The sequence below is a fragment of the Podarcis gaigeae genome, assembly GCF_964106915.1.
Source record: "Podarcis gaigeae genome assembly, chromosome: 13".
NCBI lineage: Eukaryota > Metazoa > Chordata > Lepidosauria > Squamata > Lacertidae > Podarcis > Podarcis gaigeae.
The window spans coordinates 46,905,065-46,926,025 of NC_139689.1; the positions used below are offsets into that span (position 1 = coordinate 46,905,065).

Consider the following 20,961-nt stretch of genomic DNA (forward strand, 5'->3'; position numbering starts at 1 on the left):
GTCCCTGCAAATCAGGGTTGCGGAACGCCATCATCCTTGACCATTAGATACGCTGGCTGAGACTGGTGGGAGTTGGCATTCAACATCTGGAAGTCTACCAGTTCCTTGGTCCTGCAGCCAATGAGCAAGCACTCGTAGATATGTATTCTTCATCTCCCCGACAAATCTAGGGTCCTAATGAACTGTTATGGGGTAACACTGTTGAAATAAACAGCTGTGGACCTGGTCAGGGAACTTTGTGCAGGACTTCCTGAGCTATATGCCTAAAATAAATGACTTTTTAAAAAATTAAACAACACTTGTGGTACCTGAAAGTCTAGCACATTTACCACGGCATAAGCTTTTGTGGTCTCTGTCCCACATTAATAAAATTGCCAGAATAAATGTGTCAGTCTTTAACTTGCCAAAGACTCTTTATTTGTGGCAACAGACTAACACAGTTACCCCTCTGGAAGTTAAGGGGAAAGGTGGGGGAAACTGAAAGATCTTTACATGCAACATCCTTAGAAGAATTGCGTCTGAAAAAAATTGACACAATTCTGCAATCTGGGGAGTCCCAAAGCCTATTTAAGCAGCCCTATTGAAATGACACAGGTGGCGCTGTGGGTTAAACCCCAGAGCCTAGGACTTGCCGATCAACAGGGTGGCGGTTCGAATCACCGCAACGGGGTGAGCTCCCATTGCTCGGTCCCTGCTCCTGCCCACCTAGCAGTTCAAAAGCACGTCAAGTGCAAGTAGATAAATAGGTACCGCTCCGGTGGGAAGGTAAACGGTGTTTCCATGCGCTGCTCTGGTTCGCCGAAGCGGCTTAGTCCTGCTGGCCACATGACCTGGAAGCTGTATGTGGACAAACACCGGCTCCCTCGGCCTATAGAGCGAGATGAGCGTCACAGCCCCAGAGTTGTCCATGACTGGACCTAATGGTCAGGGGTACCTTTACCTTTTATGCAGGTAGCCAAATACAGCCTTCCTTCATGCAGGATTTGTGTTACCTTGGTACAGGGTTTTGGTTGTGTGGAAAGGATGCACAGCTCTAGGAAGTAATCCTTTCGTCCTAGGCATCGTGGGTGGTGGTGGGTCACTCCTGATATTAATATTACTGGAAAGCTATACAGACAAGTCTCTGGTGTTTATCTGGCGCTGTCTCTTTGCTTGTTGACACCAGGATCGAGCTGCGTGCTCTGGGTAAGATCTCCGCCGGGGAAGAGCTGACTGTTTCCTATGTAGATTTCCTCAATGTTAGTGAAGACAGAAAGCAGCAGCTGAAGAAGCAGTATTATTTTGACTGCACCTGTGAGCATTGCCAAAAAGGAATCAAAGACGACCTGATGACGGCTGTGAAAGAGGGGAATGAAAAGGTATGTGACTGAACTTGAACTGGTTCCTTCTACAGTGGTACCTCAGGTAACATACACTTCAGGTTACATATGCTTCAGGTTACAGACTCCGCTAACCCAGAAATAGTGATTCAGGTTAAGAACTTTGCTTCAGGATGAGAACAGAAATCGTGCTCTGGCGGCGTGGCGGCAGCAGGAGACCCCATTAGCTAAAGTGGTGCTTCAGGTTAAGAACAGTTTCAGGTTAAGTACGGACCTTCAGAATGAATTAAGTACTTAACCTGAGGTACCACTGTACTTGGACTACTGCAATGTGCTCTACGTGGGGCTACCTTTGCAGGTGACCCGGAAACTACAACTAATCCAGAATGTGGCAGCTAGATTGGTGACTGAGAGCGCCCGCTGAGACCACATAACACCGGTCCTGAAAGACCTACATTGGCTCCTAGTAGGTTTCTGAGCACAATTCAAAGTGTTGGTGCTGACCTTTAAAGCTCTAAACGGCCTCGGTCCTGTATACCTGAAGGAGCGTCTCCACCCCCATCGTTCTGCCTGGACACTGAGGTCCAGCGCCGAGGGCCTTCTGGTGGTTCCCTCCCTGTGAGAAGCCAAGTTACAGGCAACCAGGCAGAGGGCCTTCTTGGTAGTGGCACCCGCCTAGTGGAACACCCTCCCACCAGATGTCAAAGAGAACAACAACTACCAGACTTTTAGAAGACATCTGAAGGCAGCCCTGTTTAGGGAAGCTTTTAACGTTCGATTTATTACTGTATTTTAATATTTTGTTGGAAGCCGCCCAGAGTGGCTGGGGAAACCCAGCCAGATGGGCGGGGTATAAATAATAAATTATTATTATATTATTATAAAATGAATTTCTGAGCTCTGGCTGGTGTACACAATCAGGAATATAATTGATCCTGGAGTTTTGCTAATGAAAGGATAATTGGGTTGCCAGGTGGGCACTTTTGGAATAGTCTGACAGGAAGACCTAAGACACACATTTGAATCGTTTTCCCTTGCCTCTTGCAGCCCTCCAAGGAACTGGTGAAGGACGTCATCCAGTTCTCCAAGGAAACCCTGGAAAAGATTGATGAGGCTCGCACAGAAGGGATATACCACCAAGTGAGTCACAGAAGGGGTGGTCCTCTGATTATTAATGTGTTGAGGAAACCCAGACAATTACATCTCACGTCTACATTATTTGATAGCTAGGGACATGGTGGGAAAAAAATATTTTCTTGATCCCCATTTGCCTGCCCAAAAGAAGGCTCTGAGTCATTGGGAAGAACAATGATAGAATACATGAAAATAGTTCCTTCCCTTAACTTAACAGAAATATTTAGCTGCCAGGCAAAGTTTAAGGTTTGACCATTTGTGTATAAAGCCCTAAACAGCCCAGGTCCTTTCTTACCTGAAAGGATGCCTCCCCCTAGGACCCTCGTACCTATGGGACCGCCTCTCCCGGTATGCCCCGTGGAGGACCTTAAGGTCCATAAATAGCAACACTCTAGAGGTCCCGGACCCTAAGGAAGTCAGATTAGCTTCAACCAGAGCCAGGGCCTCTTCGACACTGGCTCCGGCCTGGTGGAGCGCTCTGCCTCATGAGACCAGGGCCCTGCGGGATCTGATTTCATTCCGCAGGGCCTGTAAGACAGAGTTGTTCCGCTTGGCCTTTGGCTTGAAATCAGCCTGATCCCCTTTCTTTTTCCTTCTGTGATGGAACTCCTATTTGGGGACTTCCCTGGCTTTTTATCTGGCCCAGTCTGGATAGTTGGCCTTGGTGAAGATTTGACGTATTCTCCCCCCAAACAGTTTTTGATCTGGGCTTCTACTGAAATGAGGCTGCATTTTAAGTTATATCTTAATCCTGTTTTTAAGTTGTATTTTAATCAATGGTTTTTATACCTGATGTTAGCCACCCTGAGCCTGGTCTTGATGATGATGATGATGATGATTATCATCCAACTCAGGTGGTTAAGTGGTGTCCTCTTCTGGGTACCACATACTCCAGGAATTTGTTTAATGAGTACCTTGGACTTTTAGTGTGAGGGTTGAGTGCAGGGTTGGGGACCAAACTACCCCAGAAGGAGTATGGTGTGTTCCCCCACCAGTGGTACTACCCTTCCCCCAACACACCCAACACCCCATTCCCCAAACATGATAGTGCGCTAGCTGACAATGACAACTGTACAGGAAAGGAATAGCTATCCTCTTGGGAAACAAAATACCATTTTGGATATGTGTGTTAAGCGGTTACCGAAACCGGTCGTATATGTCCCAACTCCCTTCTTCAGCGCTATGCACTGCAGAGGCAGATTTGTTCTGCCACAAATGTACCTCTTTCTATGATGTTCCTTTCTGTGTGTGGTTTGTCCTAGGTTGTAAAGCTGTGTCGAGAATGTCTGGACAGGCAGGACCCAGTGCTGGGAGACACAAACCTTTACTTACTCCGGATTCTCAGCATCATGTCGGAAGTTCTCTCTTACCTCCAGCTCTTCGACGAGGCAGCTGGTTATTCAAAACGAATGGTGGATGGTTACATGTATGTATATCCATTTTATTCATTTCTTTGGAATATCTCTAGGCTGCTAAAAGCTACCGAATATTGTAGCAGCGTACAGCCGCAATAAAAATCCAACAAATAAAAATGATTTTGAAACAGTTTTCCAAAATGAAACATGATGCTGACTGCAAGCCAACTCACCTTTCTGTAACAATGTTGTTGTTTAGTCGTTTAGTCGTGTCCGACTCTTTGTGACCCCATGGACCAGAGCACGCCAGGCACTCCCGTCTTCCACTGCCTCTCGCAGCTTGGTCAAACTTGTGCTGGTAGCTTCGAGAACACTGTCCCACCATCTTGTCCTCTGTCGTCCCCTTCTTCTTGTGCCCTCCATCTTTCCCAACATCAGGGTCTTTTCCAGGGAGTCTTCTCTTCTCATGACGTGGCCAAAGTATTGGAGCCTCAGCTTCAGGATCTGTCCTTCCAGTGAGCACTCAGGGCTGATTTCCTTAAGAATGGAGAGGTTTGATCTTCTTGCAGTCCATGGGACTCTCAAGAGTCTCCTCCAGCACCAGAATTCAAAAGCATCAATTCTTCGGCGATCAGCCTTCTTTATGGTCCAGCTCTCACTTCCATACATCACTACTGGGAAAACCATAGCTTTAACTATATGGACCTTGGTCGGCAAGGTGATGTCTCTGCTTGTCTAGCTGCTTGTCTTGTCCTGTACATTTCCGAGCATAATTCAAAGTGTTGGTGCTGACCTTTAAAGCCCTAAATGGCCTGAAAGAGCGTCTCCACCCCCATCGTTCTGTCCGGACACTGAGGTCCAGCGCCGAGGGCCTTTTGGCGGTTCCCTCACTGGGAGAAGCCAAGTTACAGGGAACCAGGCAGAAGGCCTTCTCAGTAGTGGCACCCACCCTGTGGAACGCCCTCCCACCAGATGTCAAAGAGAAGAGAAAAATAACTACCAAACTTTTAGAAGACATCTGAAGGCGGCCCTGTTTAGGGAAGCTTTTAATGTTTAATAGGTTATTGTATTTTAGTGTTTTGTTGGAAGCCGCCCAGAGTGGCTGGGGAAAGCCAGCCAGATGGGCGGGGTATAAAGTATTATTATTATTATTATTATTATTATTATTATTATGCATCCCAAAGATCCATGAAATTTCATTGGCAGGATCCAAAGCCTTCCATAACCGTTTACCCGATTTTAAGCTTATTATGTTCACTTTTTGAACACCTATCCATCCTTTCAGCTTGTGCCTCCAACCATTCAACATCACAGCTTCTAAGACACGGTCCAAAGGCACAGCAGCAATGGTTGTGTAGTCCCAGAGACCTAGCATAACATTCCATCCATTATGGAGGCTGTAATCATTGGTAGAAGGAAGAATGGAGTCAAACCTCCTTCTTTGGACTGAGCCCTCCCATGAAGCAAATCACCACATCTCCAACAAGCTGGAAACCCAGGCAAGAAGCAACATATATGCCCCAGCACTGACTTGCAAATGTCAAGTGGCTTCCTCTTGTATTTTCCTTAGGAAACTCTACCACCCAAACAACGCACAGCTAGGGATGGCCCTCATGAGAGCTGGAGTGACTCAGTGGCATGCTGGCCTCATTGAAGCGGGCCATGGGATGATTTGCAAAGCCTACGCTATTCTTCTGGTGACCCATGGCTCCACCCACCCAATTACCAAAGATTTGGAGGTAAGTGACTCGTGGTATTGTGAGGCTCCAGGCAGGTTTGCTTGAACGTACAGTGGCACCTCTAGTTACAAACTTGATTCGTTCCGGAGGTCCTTTCTTAACCTGAAACTGTGGAAAGTTTAAGCCCTGCCCATTCACGGATTCTGCCAGTGAATGAGTCAGCCTTGGGAGAGTGGCGCTCCGGACAGATAAAGTTTATTTTTGCAGCAAAAGCAAGGCTTCACAACCGAGCAGGCAGGTATTTGCCTGCTTGCTCTTGAGCAACCCCTTGGAAACCTAACAGGTCTTAACTGTTTTAACACACTGGCAACACCTCCTGTAGAATTATATCCTCTATATTTTACCTGCACAGCCAGAATGAATTGCAGGAACCAAAAAACTCATATTGAAAAATACGACTTTTGAGACGTCTGGCCCCCCAAAATGGCAACTAGGCATTCCATTATGGCAACTGTAACCCTGATTTAAGCAGCCATTTGGCACCTAGCTTGTATATCTGAGTTTCTAACGCTGCCCACTAAACGCTCTGTCTGTAGCCTGAGCAGTGGGATCTCAACTTGAATAGAAGAGCATGTTTCTAGCTGTCAAGACAATGACACTTAAAAATGTGTGGACTTTATGAAACATCAGAAGCCACAGGGTAGGGGCTAAATGAGAGTTACATTGGCCTTTGTTAGTTCACATAACCCCTAAGAGCAACCGCTTGCTGTATGACTAGCAGAAGCGACGTAAATTATGGAAGATTATCATAATGAAATGCAGATGGCAGATTTTTTAAAGACTTGTTTTTGCACAGAGGATGCACAACATGTAGTATGACAAGGCAAAATGTTAGCAGTTTGCGATGGAAACTGGGTTTCAGGGTTGAGGGCTTCCTCACGCATTGCAAGCATAGCAGGATCCTGACTCTCAATAAATTAGCTTTGTATCTCTTTGTCTCCATCCTTTCAGGCCATGCGCGTTCAGTCAGAGATGGAGCTGCGCATGTTCCAAGAGAATGAGTTTATGTACTACAAGATGCGAGAGGCAGCTCTACAGAACCAAACAATCCAGGTCATGCCTGAGCCCGCCACCAATGAGATTTCACCTGGCATCTTCCAGAAGAAATAAGAATGGGATTTTTGGCCGGCCTGGAGGTTTCTCGTTGAATCCCGACAGCTGGTGCAAAATCAGCCATTTTGGTTCTGAACAGGGAGAGAGTGCCAAGGAAAGTGGAGGTTTGGTTCTGAATGTCCAGCTCTCCTGAGGACAGCACCAGAGAGACATGCTTTTTCTATATGCCCAGCATGTTGAGTTAGAAACATTTCACAGGAGGAGTCAAAGCCTACATTCACTCATTTCAATGATCAATAAAGTTATTATGACACATGTGGCTTCAACACTTGTTTCATTCACTTGTGTTTGGCTTACTTATGGAAGAACATCACTTTGCCACAGTTTGTACATCCATCTCAGACAGAGGTTACATTTATATTATTCCTTAAAAAAACATTTGAGTGCTAAGATGTTGCCTTAAGTGTGTCCCAAGTAAGGTAAAGGGACCCCTGACCATTAGTCGTGGCCAACTCTGGGGTTGCAGTGCTCATCTCGCTTTATTGGCCGAGGGAGCCGGCATACAGCTTCCGGGTCACGTGGGCAGCAGGACTAAGCCGCTTCTGGCGAACCAGAGCAGCGCACGGAAACGCCGTTTACCTTCCCGCTGGAGCGGTACCTATTTATCTACTTGCACTTTGACGTGCTTTTGAACTGCTAGGTTGGCAGGAGCAGGGACCGAGCAACGGGAGCTCACCCCATTGCGGGGATTCGAACCACCGACCTTCTGATAGGCAAGCCCTAGGCTCTGTGGTTTAACCCACAGCGCCACCCGCATCCCATTGTGTCCCAGGCACCACCCTACATTTGCACCAGGGCTAATGGCAACCGGCATACCAGTTTAGCTTAGGTCAGGGGTTGACAAGGTTTACCTTGCCTGGGCCGGATCACTCGGGTGGAGATCCTCCATGGGCGCCGGAAATCGCTTCTGCACATGCCCAGACGCCGAAAGTTATGCCAGCACAGAAGCGATTTTCGGTTTCTGTGCATGCGGAAAAAGTGATTTCCGGAGCCACGGAAAAGAGTCCCCACACAGTTTAATGCAGGTTTAACGCAGCAATCTGGGACTCGCTGAATGGGCGGCTCGGTTCTGGGGCGGCTTGTGGGCCGGTTAAACGGCCTCCGCGAGCTGCTTCTGGCCCATGGGCCGCACGTTGCTGGCCCCTGGCATAGGTTTTCAGAAGATAACAAATCTGGGGATTCTTAGTTAAAGCAGCATTTATTTCTACTTAGTCCTTTCCTTTTTCTGGCTGAATGTCTGTCCTAGCAAAGCTTTCCAGCTTTTCCCATGACCTTATGGGTGTTCAAAGGCTTTATGGGCAGTGGCGTAGTGTGGGGGGTGCAATGGGGGCCGGCCGCACCGGGCGCAACATCTGGGGGGCGCACTCGCAGCTCTCTGCCCCTACCGGGTTAGGGAGCGCAAATTACTTGCCTTGCCCCGGGTGCTGACAACCCACGCTACGCCACTGCTTATGGGTGAAACCCAAAGGCCTCTACTGATTCCTTCTACTCACAAAGCAGCAAGCATGAATCATAAAATATTAGGAGATTAGGGTTGCCATATTACAAAATGCGAAAAATCCAGACAGAAAAGTTGGTGAGCTTTGTTTTTTGTTCTTTAAGTTTTGACCGAAGAAATTGGGCGTTTTTGAGCTACTTCTGAGGGAAATAGGCAAAAACGACACTGCTTCCATGGACTGCCATATGTCTGGAGTTTTTCGGACATTAGCCGATTTCCGAGCGGACGCTGTTTGCGGCTGCAGTATTCCTATATGTCCAGAAAATTCCAGACATATGGCAACCATATAATAAATCCTGTTAAGTTGGGATAGAGACCCAACCTGACCCTAACTGCTGCTCTGGGCGCTTTTGTCTTTGATAGCTGTCTTCTGTAGACCAATAATGACGGCAACGAAGAGGCGTTTGCATACATTTCACTTTATTGTACTACTTTTACACAGTAAAAGTATAGAAATGCCTGAGTTATCTAGATTCTTTTGCTGATCCTCTTGTATTGAATGTCACCCATGCTCAGTGTCTAGACAGGAAAGAAAAAAAGAGAGTTATAATCAGCAACACTTTATACTTAATTTTTTTTTTTTTAAATTGTTTTCATTGATACCCTGCCCTTTCTCCCAAAAGAGATCAGGGCAGCATATACATGTTTGTACTTATTAAGGTAAAGGTACCCCTGCCCGTATGGGCCGGTCGTGTCCGACTCTAGGGTTGTGCGCCCATCTCACTTAAGAGGCCGGGGGCCAGCGCTGTCCGGAGACACTTCCGGGTCACGTGGCCAGCGTGACGAAGCTGCTCTGGCGAACCGGCACCAGCGCAGCACACGGAAACGCCGTTTACCTTCCCGCTATAAAGCGGTACCTATTTATCTACTTGCACTTAAGGGTGCTTTCGAACTACTAGGTGGGCAGGAGCTGGGACCGAACGACGGGAGCTCACCCCGCCGCGGGGATTCGAACCGCCGACCATGTGATTGGCAAGCCCTAGGCACTGAGGTTTTACCCACAGTGCCACCCGCGTCCCGTTTGTACTTATTACCTGGCTGCAAATCTGCATTGCTAAATTCAGAGGAGTGTGAATTTCAAAGAATGACCGCGTTCCGGTTCATGGATTGTTTATGGAAAGGTTTGAATTAGGTCGGTTTTCCTAAACATGCAAACTGAATTGAATTTCCCTGCACCCTGCTTCCCCAATATGTAATTTGGGAAACAAATTTTCCCCCAATATGTAATTTGGGGAACAACAAAAGTAATTTCGTTGCTCCCGAGAGGGGGCAATGACAATAAAGATATTATTATTATTATTATTTATTAATAGCTACTGATCCTGTGCCCAGCATACATGATGCAAGCAAACTTTGAACCCAGAGTCTTGAGCCTACTGCACATTTGGTATATATGGGTCCCCCAAAATATTACTCCCATTTCTATTCAGTATCACCAATCATTATAATAAGGTAACAATCACTGATATATTGTCTGCAACCAATGCCTGACGCCCTGTTATCTGACCCAGATTTTGTAAACCGCTCTAGAATCATTGACAGTGCTTTTCTGAAAACCCCCTAACAAATAAAAATGTAATCAATATAGGCATAAAAAAACAGTAAGGGGATTTTGCCTCCTACTCAAAGTATATATATTAATACCACGAGAAATCTTTTTCAGGATGACCTCAAACTTCAAGTTGACCTTCCCAAGAATGATTAATACTTGATTTGTTCATGGGATGGGATGCTGTTCTCTTAAACATCTGCACCAGGAGTGTAAACCTTCAAACAGGATGACCTTTAAAGCCCTAAACGGTCTCGGTCCAGTATACCTGAAGGAGCGTCTCCACCCCCATCATTCTGCTCAGACACTGAGGTCCAGCGCTGAGGGCCTTCTGGCGGTTCCCTCACTGGGAGAAGCCAAGTTACAGGGAACCAGGCAGAGGGCCTTCTCGGTAGTGGCACCCGCCCTGTGGAACGCCCTCCCACCAGATGTCAAAGAGAAAAACAATTACCAGACTTTTAGAAGACACCTGAAGGCAGCCCTGTTTAGGGAAGCTTTTAATGTTTTATTGTATTTTAATATTCTGTTGGAAGCTGCCCAGAGTGGCTGGGGAAACCCAGCCAGATGGGCGGGGTATAAATAATAAATTATTATAATTCTCCACTTAGCAGGTGACCCAAAGGCTGTGGCCCCCTGCCATACATTAAAATATTTACATTCTACCTGAATTTGAAACCAAACCACCCAATGCATTGAAACTGAAAAAAGTATGGATATGAGGAACATGCTATAATAATAATAATAATAATTTATTATTTATACCCCGCCCATCTGGCTGAGTTTCCCCAGCCACTCTGGGCGGCTCCCAATCAGTGTTCAAAACAGTACAGCATTACATATTAAAAACTTCCCTGAACAGGGCTGCCTTAAGATGTCTTCTGAATGTCAGGTAATTCTTTATCTCTTTGACATCTGATGGGAGGGCATTCCACAGGGTGGGCTAAATCCTTTGATACTCTGGTGCAGGGTAGCCTATGTGGTGGACCCCAGATATTGTGGAACTACAACTCCCATCAATAGCTATGTTGGCTGGTGTCAAAGAGTAAGCCGTCAGTAAATCACAACAGAGTTGGGAGTTATTAGCAAAAACACAATCTCTGCACTGCAGACTTGGCTGAGGGTCAGGCCCAAAAAACACAGTAAATCTTCTCTGGCAGGTTTTGCCCGCATGAAGCAGTTGAAGACTGAAAGTCCCCATTTTCCCACAGCCGTCTTAAGTCCCCTCCTCTCCAGGGTTTTTCCCAAGCTATCAGAGACTGCATCTGCGTTCAGCCAACCACTTCTCCGCCCTTTCCATGCCTCTTCTGGTTCTGGGAGACAAGGGGGAGGGGAGCTTGTCACAGCAGGAGGGGGAGACACCCGTGACTCTTCACTCGCCTGACTCATCTCTGCATCTTGGCCTCCTTCCTCTCTCCTTGCCTTCTTCGGTTTCTGCCTCTGGTTCTGGACTTATCTGTGCCACTGTGATGGCCTGGGGCCAGGGCTCGGACTCGGAGCCAGAGAAGTCTCAGTCCGCACCAGATTCTTTGCCTCAGGCGGCATCGGAACCAAGTCTGGGGCCTGATTCTGAAGAGCCCCAGTCTGCACAGGTGCCCCTGCAACAAGCACCAGCTGAGCTGAGTCAGGGGCCTGAGCCTGCCCTGGCTCCAGATGCAGGGATGACCTCGTTGCCTTCAGCTGGGCCATCACTTACAGCTGCTCCACTACCAGTTGGGTCAGGAGAGGCTGAGGCAGCCTCTGGGTCTAGTAACCCACCAACATCTCCTGAGCTGCAGAGACTGAGGTCTGAGACAAGGAGAGACCCGAGTACTCGCAGGAGGAGTGCTCATCTTTGGGCAAGACAGGGAGGTGAGTCACCGGGGAATCAGGACCGGCCGTTACCCCGACAAAGAGAAAAGTCTGTTGGACCCCGCCCCAGGTTGCGGGAGCAACTTTGCTGTTTGCTAGAACCTGCCTGAGACCCTGTGCCCGACCTTGCCTGGTTTCCTGCCTTGGCCCTGTCGGACTGACTCCTCATGGAACCCTTGGATTTGGGACCGGACCTGGACCGCATTGCTTGGGTTAACCCCTGGGCCCAGCACAGCCACTAACTCTCCCACCTCTCTAAGCCCTGTAACCTTTTCAGCTTCTGCCACCTCCTCTTCTCCCTCTGACTACTCATTGTTGTCCCACCACCACTCCCTGGGCTCTGAGTCTTCTTCTCTTGGTCGTTCTCCAGCTGGTTCCTCTCCCAGTCCATGACAGCTGGGACTGATGTTCAACAACATTTGGAGGACACTAAATTGTCTCCTCCTGTTCTAGAGGCCTTAACTTCCAAGGCCCTCTGAAAATGGAGCAGTTAGGGTAAAATATTGTGGTGGTGGTCCAGGCTGCCATGGAGGCCTCAAGTTTGACATCCCCATTCTAGGTGGACTTACATTAGTGATGGTGTCCCCGTTTATTTCAGTGACAGACTTGATGCCCTTCAGGTTCACAACCATCTTGTTGTCTCCTTCCATTTGAACAACGGCCTGTGGGAGAAGAAAAGCAGACGCGATTGGGTTCCAGTTCAAGCACTGAGCTTTTCATGTACCTTGTCAACATGTTCATAAGCCCAAGTTTTCCTCCACACATTTAAGAGGTGCCCAGTGAGCTTCCCTTTTTATTATGATCTATGGCAGTTTTCCCCAAACTTGGGTCTCCAGCTGTTTTTGGATTACGATTCCCATTATCCCTGACCAGCCAGGGATGATGGGAATTGCAGTCCAAAAACAGCTGGAAATATAAATAATTAGAAGTCACTTGAAAGTACCAAACAGGCCTAGGATGAAATTAGGATTTAATTAAATAAATGGGATTTAGAACAGTAAGAAAAGTGAATAAGATAGATAATAGTTGGAAATATTTTTGTTTAAGAATGATATTGGAAAGCTGTTACATGCAGATACAAGGAAATTCAGAAGGGAGGGATTTGAGGAAGTCAATTAACAGTGTAAACAAAATTGGGTTTTCAAGGGATATGGGATTAAGATTACTTTTTTATTGTTGTGGTTTTGGTTCTGTTTTTTTAGTATTGTATTGTTTTCTCTTTGGTATTTTTTCTGTTTCTGTTTTTCTATTTTGTTATCTTGTATTTGTTATAATTGTGAAAAATTTAATAAATTGTTTTGGAGGGGGGGTGGAAACCAGCTGGAGACCCAAGTTTGGGAAACACTGATCTATGGCAATGTGTCAGTATGGCTGTGTGAAATCTGTTACACCTCTCTGTTTTTATTAAGTGAAAAACATGTGTGTATATGATCAAAGAATGTGGTCTTCCCACATACATTCCCTGGAAAAAAATGCTTTTGCCTGCTTCATAATATTTCTTTTGAGGCTGCTGTATATTGATAGGGTTACCAGACGTCACCGGTTCCTAGGGACAGTCCCCAGATTTGCAAATCTGTCCCCGGACAAATTCCATCCCTGGAATGTCCCCAGATTTGCAAATCTGTCCCTGGGAAACATGGCAGTGACAGCCCCAGCAGCCCGGAGCCAGCCTGGTAGCACAGTTGGCTCTGGCTGGCTTCAGGAGCTGCTCAATGCCCTGGCGCCCGCCATTTTTCCTCACCAGAAGTCCCCATATGATGTGTCTTGTGTGTATATTATGTGTCTAGTGCGATCTCCTGCCCCCTTCCCCCTTTGTTTTGACTGATTGGGGGAGTCTCGGGAGTTGCGGGCGGCCGGCCATTGCCCAGTTTTTTAAAAACTCTGCACATTTATGTTTCACAGGGTGTGAAAGAAGGGCTTTGCACCTTTATACAAGATGCATGTGTGCTTGGGCCCAGGGTCTTTTGCCTCACCATCACCACTACAGTGGTACCTCGGGTTACATACGCTTCAGGTTACAGACTCCGCTAACCCAGAAATAGTACCTCAGGTTAAGAACTTTGCTTCAGGATGAGAACAGAAATTGTGCTCCGGCAGCAGCAGGAGGCCCCATTAGCTAAAGTGGTACCTCAGGTTAAGAACAGTTTCAGGTTAAGAACAGACCTCCAGAACAAATTAAGTACTTAACCCAAGGTACCACTGTACTGACTCCCTGTTGCTACTCAGCTTCAAAAAAAAAAGTGTCCCCGGAGTCATTGAAAAAAATCTGGTAGCCATAGGATATGGGGAAGATAGAGTTTGCGTACGGTTGTAGGTGGGATCTGATTGTTCTCATTGGAAACTAGCTTCCTGTTCAAAGATGGTAGCCCTGTATCAGGTGTGGGGAAACTTTGATCCCCCAGACATTGATGAACTACAACTCCCATCAGCCACAGCAAGCCTGGCCAATGGGAACGGTCATTCAGAAAGATCTGGAGGGCTGTGGGTTCCCCATTCCTGCCATATATAAATGGAAAAGATGCTACCTTGACCCTCTCTCCTGTTGGCGTCTGCAGCTCAGCCTCCTCTCCGATGGTAAACTCGTTAGTCAACACCTTGCTTCCGGTTGTCACGGTGACCTTGAACTTCTTGCCATTCTGAACAATTTCAGAGATGCTTTTGAGGTCCTTGCCCTTTTCAATCAGCTCATCGGAAAGACCTGGGCAGAAGGAAATCAACAGTCATATCAAATGACGTAATACAGTGGTACCTCAGGTTACATACGCTTCAGGTTACAGACTCTGCTAAGCCAGAGATAGTGCTTCAGGTTAAGAACTTTGCTTCAGGATGAGAATAGAAATCATGCTGCAGCAGCAGCGGGAGGCCCCATTAGCTAAAGTGGTGCTTCAGGTTAAGAACAGTTTCAGGTTAAGAACGGACCTCCAGGACAAATCAAGTTCTTAACCTGAGGTACCACTGTAGATCATTAAATAACCCTATGGTCCTGAGATCTTTTGATAAAGGACAGCATATAAATTGAAAATAATAATAATAATAATAATAATAATAATAGAAATGGGGTGGGGACTTCACAGCTCTCAAACTCTCAGAACATTTCCACATGAAGGTTGCAATCCTATGCCCACTTAGGTACTTTGGATCACAATACCACTCACTTCTAAGTCACACAGATAGGATTGCATTGTTTGAGTCTTTCAGGTAGTTGTTCAAATGAAAGAAAAAGCTACGGAGATACATTTTTGTAATGCAAAGTGAGCACTCTGGGAGAATGTAGATTTTATATTCACATTAGAAATCTGACTGAGGTGAGACCTGCTACAACCCTCCTTTTTGAAAATAGGCTTAGTGACTACACTCTATCAGACACAACCTCTTCAAGGCTTAGAATTGGATAGTACATCAGGTTAATTCTGCTTTTGTGGCATGAAGATTGCCACAAATTTTAAGGCAGGTTATTGCCACTATGCTCTGTATGAGACCAAAAGACATATTTGTTCATTTTAATACCAGCAGGAAAGTAAGGAACATAAAAAGGACAACATGTGATCATAAAAATCCAATTACATTTGAGACAAAAGCACCATAACATTTTTTTTCATTCTTTACTGCTTACTGTTGGATTTCAAATCCCTTTTTAAAAGACAAAAATGAAGACAATGTTGAGGCAGGGAGCACAAACAAGTTAACCACCTCATTTGACCAGCTTACCAATGGCTTTCATGAAGGGCTCAAAATTCTCATGAGTTTGGAGTTCAAACTTTCCGTTGAAGCTCATAATGGCGATGCGTTCTTTGGAGAGGAGAGAAGAGAAGGCAGCTCCTTCGGAAACCGGCTCTTCCTTTTATAACCCGCCCTTGCCTTGAAACTTGGTCAGAGGTTAAGTGATTTCACTCCTTCCCCCTTTTGCTGAAGCGTCAACTTTGTACCGAAGTGATAGGCAATATCACTAAATCACCTGAGCGAAGTGTAATTGACAAGTTGCACTTGCCGTGTCAGAAAGCGTCTGTTTTCTGCAGATGGAATGCATATATAATAAGAAACATCTGTAAAAAGTTAGAGCAAAAATATGCAAGTGAAGTTGAAGATCAATCTGCATTCTGTAGCAGTACTACAAATGTTGGAAATGCTTGCGAAAGATTGAAAGTTTAAGGAGGAAATTGCTGCAATAATCATTACAAGTAAACTCAAACTCACTGGTCTGTAAAGGTGGAAATCTGGTCAACCCAGCTCTATCTGTGCATAAAGCAAAAACAATGGCCCAGATTTTATATGGTGCAGAGGTTTGGGGTACCTCAAAGGTCTCCAGTCTGGAACCCCCACAGAATTATTTTTTAAGAGTTCTTTTAGGTTTACTCAAAGACGTGCAATCTGCCATGGTCACAGTAGCGTAGCGTGGGGGGTGCAGGGGGGGCTGGCTGCACCGGGCACAACATCTGGGGGTTAGGGTTAGGGGGCACAAATCCACGGGTTAAGGGGTGCAAATTACTTGCCTTGCCCCGGGTGCTGACAACCCACGCTACGCCACTGCATGGTCAGGTTGGAAACTCGCATGTTGAGCATAGAGAGCCAAATAGATAAAAGAATTCTCTGTTACTGGTTTAGAGTTCAACAGATGGACAACACTAGGCTACCAAAAAAAAATGCCTGATTGAGTTCTGAAATGGATTACCCCTTAAAAACTGGGTACATCATGCTGCCCAACTGATGGGCAAATATGACCTCTCAGTGACTGAGATTAAAGAACTCCCCTTATATTCACAGAAAAGTATTTTTAAACGAACCATAAGGGCAGTGGCAACTAAAAACGATCTAAACTCTATGTGCACATCTACATGCGCCCCATTGTATTTTAAACTTAGAGAGGTCAATGAACTTTCCATTGATTTTTCTGGGTCTGCCCTGAGTGCAGCTTAATTTGTTATCATCCATAGTGTTTTTCCACTGGGTCATTGTTACTACTACTACTACTAAAGGTAAAAGTAAAGGTACCCCTGCCCGTACGGGCCAGTCGTGTCCGACTCTAGGGTTGTGCGCTCATCTCACTTAAGAGGCCGGGAGCCAGCGCTGTCCGCAGACACTTCCGGGTCACGTGGCCAGCGTGACGAAGCTGCTCTGGCAAGCCAGCACCAGCACAGCACACGGAAACGCCGTTTACCTTCCCGCTATAAAGCAGTACCTATTTATCTACTTGCACTTAAGGGTGCTTTCGAACTGCTAGGTGGGCAGGAGCTGGGACCGAAAGACGGGAGCTCACCCCGCCGCGGGGATTCGAACCGTGACCATGTGATCGGCAAGTCCTAGGTACTGAGGTTTTACCCACAGCGCCACCCGCGTCTCTACTACTACTACTATTATTAAATATTGCCCTTCATCCGAAGAACACAGGATGGTTCGCAACATGAAAATGCAAAATGAAAACACATAATACACAATAAATTTCAAATTAATTCATCAGTATTAACACTGATGCTGGAATTTTTCTCTAGAGCAGACTTTTAATTGGTCTGCTGCCTTAAACTGAGCCATACTGGTATGAAGGTAAAGTCAAGCAATCATTTGCCCTGCTGTGAGTATATCTGCCATTTTTATGGTGGTTTAGCTGCATGGCTTTCATGTTATTTAATACTATTTGTTTCATTGCATTTCATACTATTTGAATCCTGGAATTAGTGATTTGGTAGGGGTGCTAGGAATTATCTGTTACAGGTCCATAAGCCCTGCTCCCCACCTACAGAATTGTAAATTTCTAGATTTGTTGAGAATAAATAATTGTCAGGTCACTGTATGTATGTGGTGTACATCTGCTCTAAGAAACCTCTGAGGCAGAGAAGCAAAATTGTCCGTCTTCTTCAATCTATTGCACAATGTGGTTGCAGCAGAGCAACGTGTATCACCAGAACAGTCACATACTTTAAAAATAATTTTCTCTAGTCACTGCCATGGACCTAAGGAAACCCAGCTTCTAGTTTCTACCCTCCTAGAACCATTTCCTCTTTCTCCTTCTTAATCTTCCCTGAAGCTCTGCTTGGTGGCAACTCATTAAAAGGTAAAGATAGATAAGTAGAGCAGGTTATGTATGCGGAAGAAGAGGTCAGGCATCTTTCAGAAAAGCAGTGCAGGAATGGCCAGATCACCTCTGATACACTGCAATTGAGTTCCGTCCCTTCCAGCCATATTTCATTTGAAGCCATTTCCTTACCGTACAGTAAAGGGAAAGGACCCCTGGATGGTTTAGTCCAGTCAAAGGCGACTATGGGGTTGCAGCGCTCATCTCGCTTTCAGGCCAAGGGAGCCAGTGTTTGTCCACAGACAGCTTCCCGGGTCATGTGGCCAGCAGGACTAAACCACTTCTGGCACAATGGGACACCGTGATGGAAACCGGAGCGCACGGAAACGCCATTTACCTTCCTGCTGTAAAGGTAAAGGGACCCCTGACCATTAGGTCCAGTCGTGGCCGACTCTGGGGTTGTGGCACTCATCTCGCTTTATTGGCCGAGGGAGCCGGTGTACAGCTTCCGGGTCATGTGGCCAGCATGACTAAGCCGCTTCTGGCGAACCAGAGCAGCGTACGGAAACGCCGTTTACCTTCCCGCTGGAGCGGTACCTATTTATCTACTTGCACTTTGACGTGCTTTCGAACTGCTAGGTTGGCAGGAGCTGGGACAGAGCAACGGGAGCTCACCCCGTCGCGGGGATTTGTCAAGGGACGCGGGTGGCGCTGTGGTCTAAACCACTGAGCATCTTGGGATTGCCAATCGGAAGGTTGGCAGTTCGAATCCCTGCGACGGAGTGAGCTCCCGTTGCTCTGTGACCCATGAGCCCTGTCATTTGGTGGACCATTTATTTACCATCTAAATGTAAACAGCCTGAAGTAGACAGAAAGTACTTTGTGCCTTCAGAGTTTTGCCTGGAGACATATAATAAACAGTCCACCCTCCCAGCACTGAAAATTAAAGGCAGAGAGAAAGAGAATAGACCTGTTATACCATTAGGAAATGTGGGGATTTTCCCACCCACCCACCCACCCACCCACTTAATTGTCTCTTGCCAAATCGACCGTCTGGTTTCCCCCCCATAGGCCTGTTTTTTTAAAAAAATATTTTGCATCTTACAAAAGCTAAATAAGTAGAAGAATTACTAAACTTCTTAGGCATTTAAGAAGACTTAGCTGAATCCATTTGGAGACTAGTTTAGGCTTGGGGGGGAATTCCAGCCAGAAACTGGTAATTTCCCCAGGCATCAAAGAAGCTATTTGCCTCTTGTCATTTACTGCAAATGTCACTCTAACGTGATCCCCCTGGAGGCTTTACAAATAATCGTCATTGTTCTATTCCACAAATCCAACAGTCTAAAGCTTTTTAACAGATGGAATCACTAGCTGAATATACAGTTCACCCCCTCTCAATCTATTTCCATTGGCTAAACTTTCAAACTTTTAAATCACACCTTTGGGGGTTGGGGGTGGGGGGTTGTTTTTGTTTTTGTTTTTGTTTAAATCTGATGAGAAGTTATTCCAGCTGCCACTCAAAACCTTGAAGACCTGCTTCTGGAAACTCACCAGTGCTGCATGGGATAAAGTAACTACCGTATTTTTTGCTCTATAAGACTCACCTTTTCCCTCCTAAAATGTATGGGGAAATGTGTGTGCGTCTTATGGAGCGAATGCAGGCTGCACAGCTATCCCAGAAGCCAGAACAGCAAGAGGGATTGCTGCTTTCACTGCGCAGCGATCCCTCTTGCTGTTCTGGCTTCTGAGATTCAGAATTTTTTTTTCTTCTTGTTTTCCTCCTCCAAAAACTAGGTGCATCTTGTGGTCTGGTGCGTCTTAGAGAGCGAAAAATACGGTAATTCTTATGATCTAAGGTGGCTTCTCAGCAAAGAGAAGGTGGAATAAACTTGGGAACAAACTTCATGGAAAAGTCCCGTGCATGGAAGATACAAAGCTCTACCTGTTCCTGGGAGTTAGCCAGGGAGCAAGCCCGCTCACCCTTTCGGTGTGGTGGCATTGCAGGACAGCAGAGACTCCACTGGGGCCCCGGCCATGTAATCGCAGCCTAAGCGCCCCTTCTTGATAGGATGCGGGGTGTGTGTAACCCCCCCGCCGCCTCTCAGGAGCCAGATCCTGGCCTGCATCCTGGTTTGGCGAATGGGGGTGCAAGCTTGGACACGGGCTGTGCCAGGGGGCGGAGCCAATGGAGCAGGGAAGGCTTCTCTTGGGTCCACTCCCTGGCCACTTAAACAGCCCTCACCTGGGCCCCTACCTGCTTTTCCATTGCCAGGTTCTCCACCCACCCAACCTTGGTTCAAGGTGATAGTCAAGGAATTTGCTGTGGGTATGGCGGTCACAGTTTTATGGGGCCGGGTAGGAATTTGTCGTCCAGGCAAATTGGCTCCAACCTGCTGGTTTTGCCTACCTCATAGCAATTGTTGCAACTGGGTTGGGCACTGGGTTGGGCATTGGGGCATTGGGTTGGGCATTGGGGCACTGGGTTGGGCACTTGGACATTGGGTTGGGCACTGGGGCGGGCATTGGGTTGGGCACTGGGGCATTGGGTTGGGCACTGTCCTTTGTTGTGGACAGAGGGGAGGTAGTAGTTTCCGCCTGCCCCTCCAAATGCTGGGGTATCCCATAAAAGGGATCTGGGAAGAGTGGTCATGTCCACGTGCCCAGGCGGGGCCAGGGCTGAAGGCCCTGCCCCAGTGTGATGGCCTGGGACTCGGACTTGGACTCAGAACCAGAGGAGTCTCAGTCTGCACCAGATCCTTTGCCTCATGCGGCATCGGAACCAAGTCTGGGGCCTGATTCTGAAGAGCCTCAGTCTGCACAGGCTCCCCTGCAACAAGCACCAGCTGAGCCGAGTCAGGGGCCTGAGCCTGCCCTGGCTCCAGATGCAGGGATTACCTCGTTGCCTTCAGCTGGGCCATCACCTACAGCTTCTGCACTACCAGTTGGGTCAGGAAAGGCTAAGGTGGCCTCTGGGTCTAGTAACCCACCAACATCTCCTGAGCTGCAGAGACTAAGGTCTGAGAGAAGGAGAGACCTGAGTACTCGCAGGAGGAGTGCTCATCTTTGGGCAAGACAGGGAGTTGAGTCACCGGGGGATCAGGACCATCCTGGATGGGGCCCTGTGGCTCCTGTTTATGACTGAACATGTTAATAGTGCTCATGCAATTGATGCAATGTACATTGCTGCAGAGGGTTGCGGGTGGCGCTGTGGTCTAAACCACAGAGTCTAGGGTTTCCCGATCAGAAGGTTGATGGTTCGAATCCCTGCGACGGGGTGAGCTCCCGTTGCCCGGTCCCTGCTGCTGCCAACCTAGCAGTTCAAAAGCATGCCTGTGCAAGTAGATAAATAGGTACCGTTCCGGCAGGAAGGTAAACGGCATTTCCGTGCGCTGCTCTGGT

The 20,961-nt window shown here is 47.0% G+C and overlaps 2 protein-coding genes across 3 annotated transcripts in view; one reads left to right on the plus strand and one right to left on the minus strand.

Moving 5' to 3' along the window:
* The window catches only part of SMYD1 (SET and MYND domain containing 1), a 43,944-nt gene extending 37,030 nt beyond the window's left edge, over window positions 1-6,914 (plus strand). For both annotated transcript variants that reach the window (XM_083709550.1, XM_083709549.1), the window contains 5 exons: window positions 1,166-1,358; window positions 2,367-2,459; window positions 3,716-3,879; window positions 5,379-5,547; window positions 6,499-6,914. In XM_083709550.1, coding sequence (XP_083565676.1) covers window positions 1,166-1,358; window positions 2,367-2,459; window positions 3,716-3,879; window positions 5,379-5,547; window positions 6,499-6,657 — 778 coding nt within the window. In that variant the 3' untranslated portion in view covers window positions 6,658-6,914. The remainder of the gene's footprint in view (window positions 1-1,165; window positions 1,359-2,366; window positions 2,460-3,715; window positions 3,880-5,378; window positions 5,548-6,498) is intronic.
* A 1,647-nt stretch (window positions 6,915-8,561) lies between these two features.
* Window positions 8,562-15,560, minus strand: FABP1 (fatty acid binding protein 1). Its single transcript, XM_083709999.1, has 4 exons — window positions 15,264-15,560; window positions 14,081-14,253; window positions 12,125-12,217; window positions 8,562-8,677 (listed from the first exon to the last, which is right to left on the minus strand). The coding sequence occupies exons 1-4, from the start codon at window positions 15,328-15,330 to the stop codon at window positions 8,627-8,629; spliced, it is 384 nt and encodes a 127-aa protein (XP_083566125.1). The 5' UTR covers window positions 15,331-15,560; the 3' UTR covers window positions 8,562-8,626.
* Window positions 15,561-20,961: the final 5,401 nt, after the last annotated feature.

Bases quoted from the DNA above. Each gene is read 5' to 3' on its own strand.
- FABP1 (XM_083709999.1), bottom strand. From the start codon at position 15,330: ATGAGCTTCAACGGAAAGTTTGAACTCCAAACTCATGAGAATTTTGAG. The intron at 14,254-15,263 runs GTAAGCTGGTCA...CCTTCTGCCCAG, and splicing joins GCCCTTCATGAAAGCCATTG to GTCTTTCCGATGAGCTGATT. The intron at 8,678-12,124 runs GTAAGTCCACCT...TTTCCTGTCTAG, and splicing joins ACGGGGACACCATCACTAAT to ACACTGAGCATGGGTGACAT.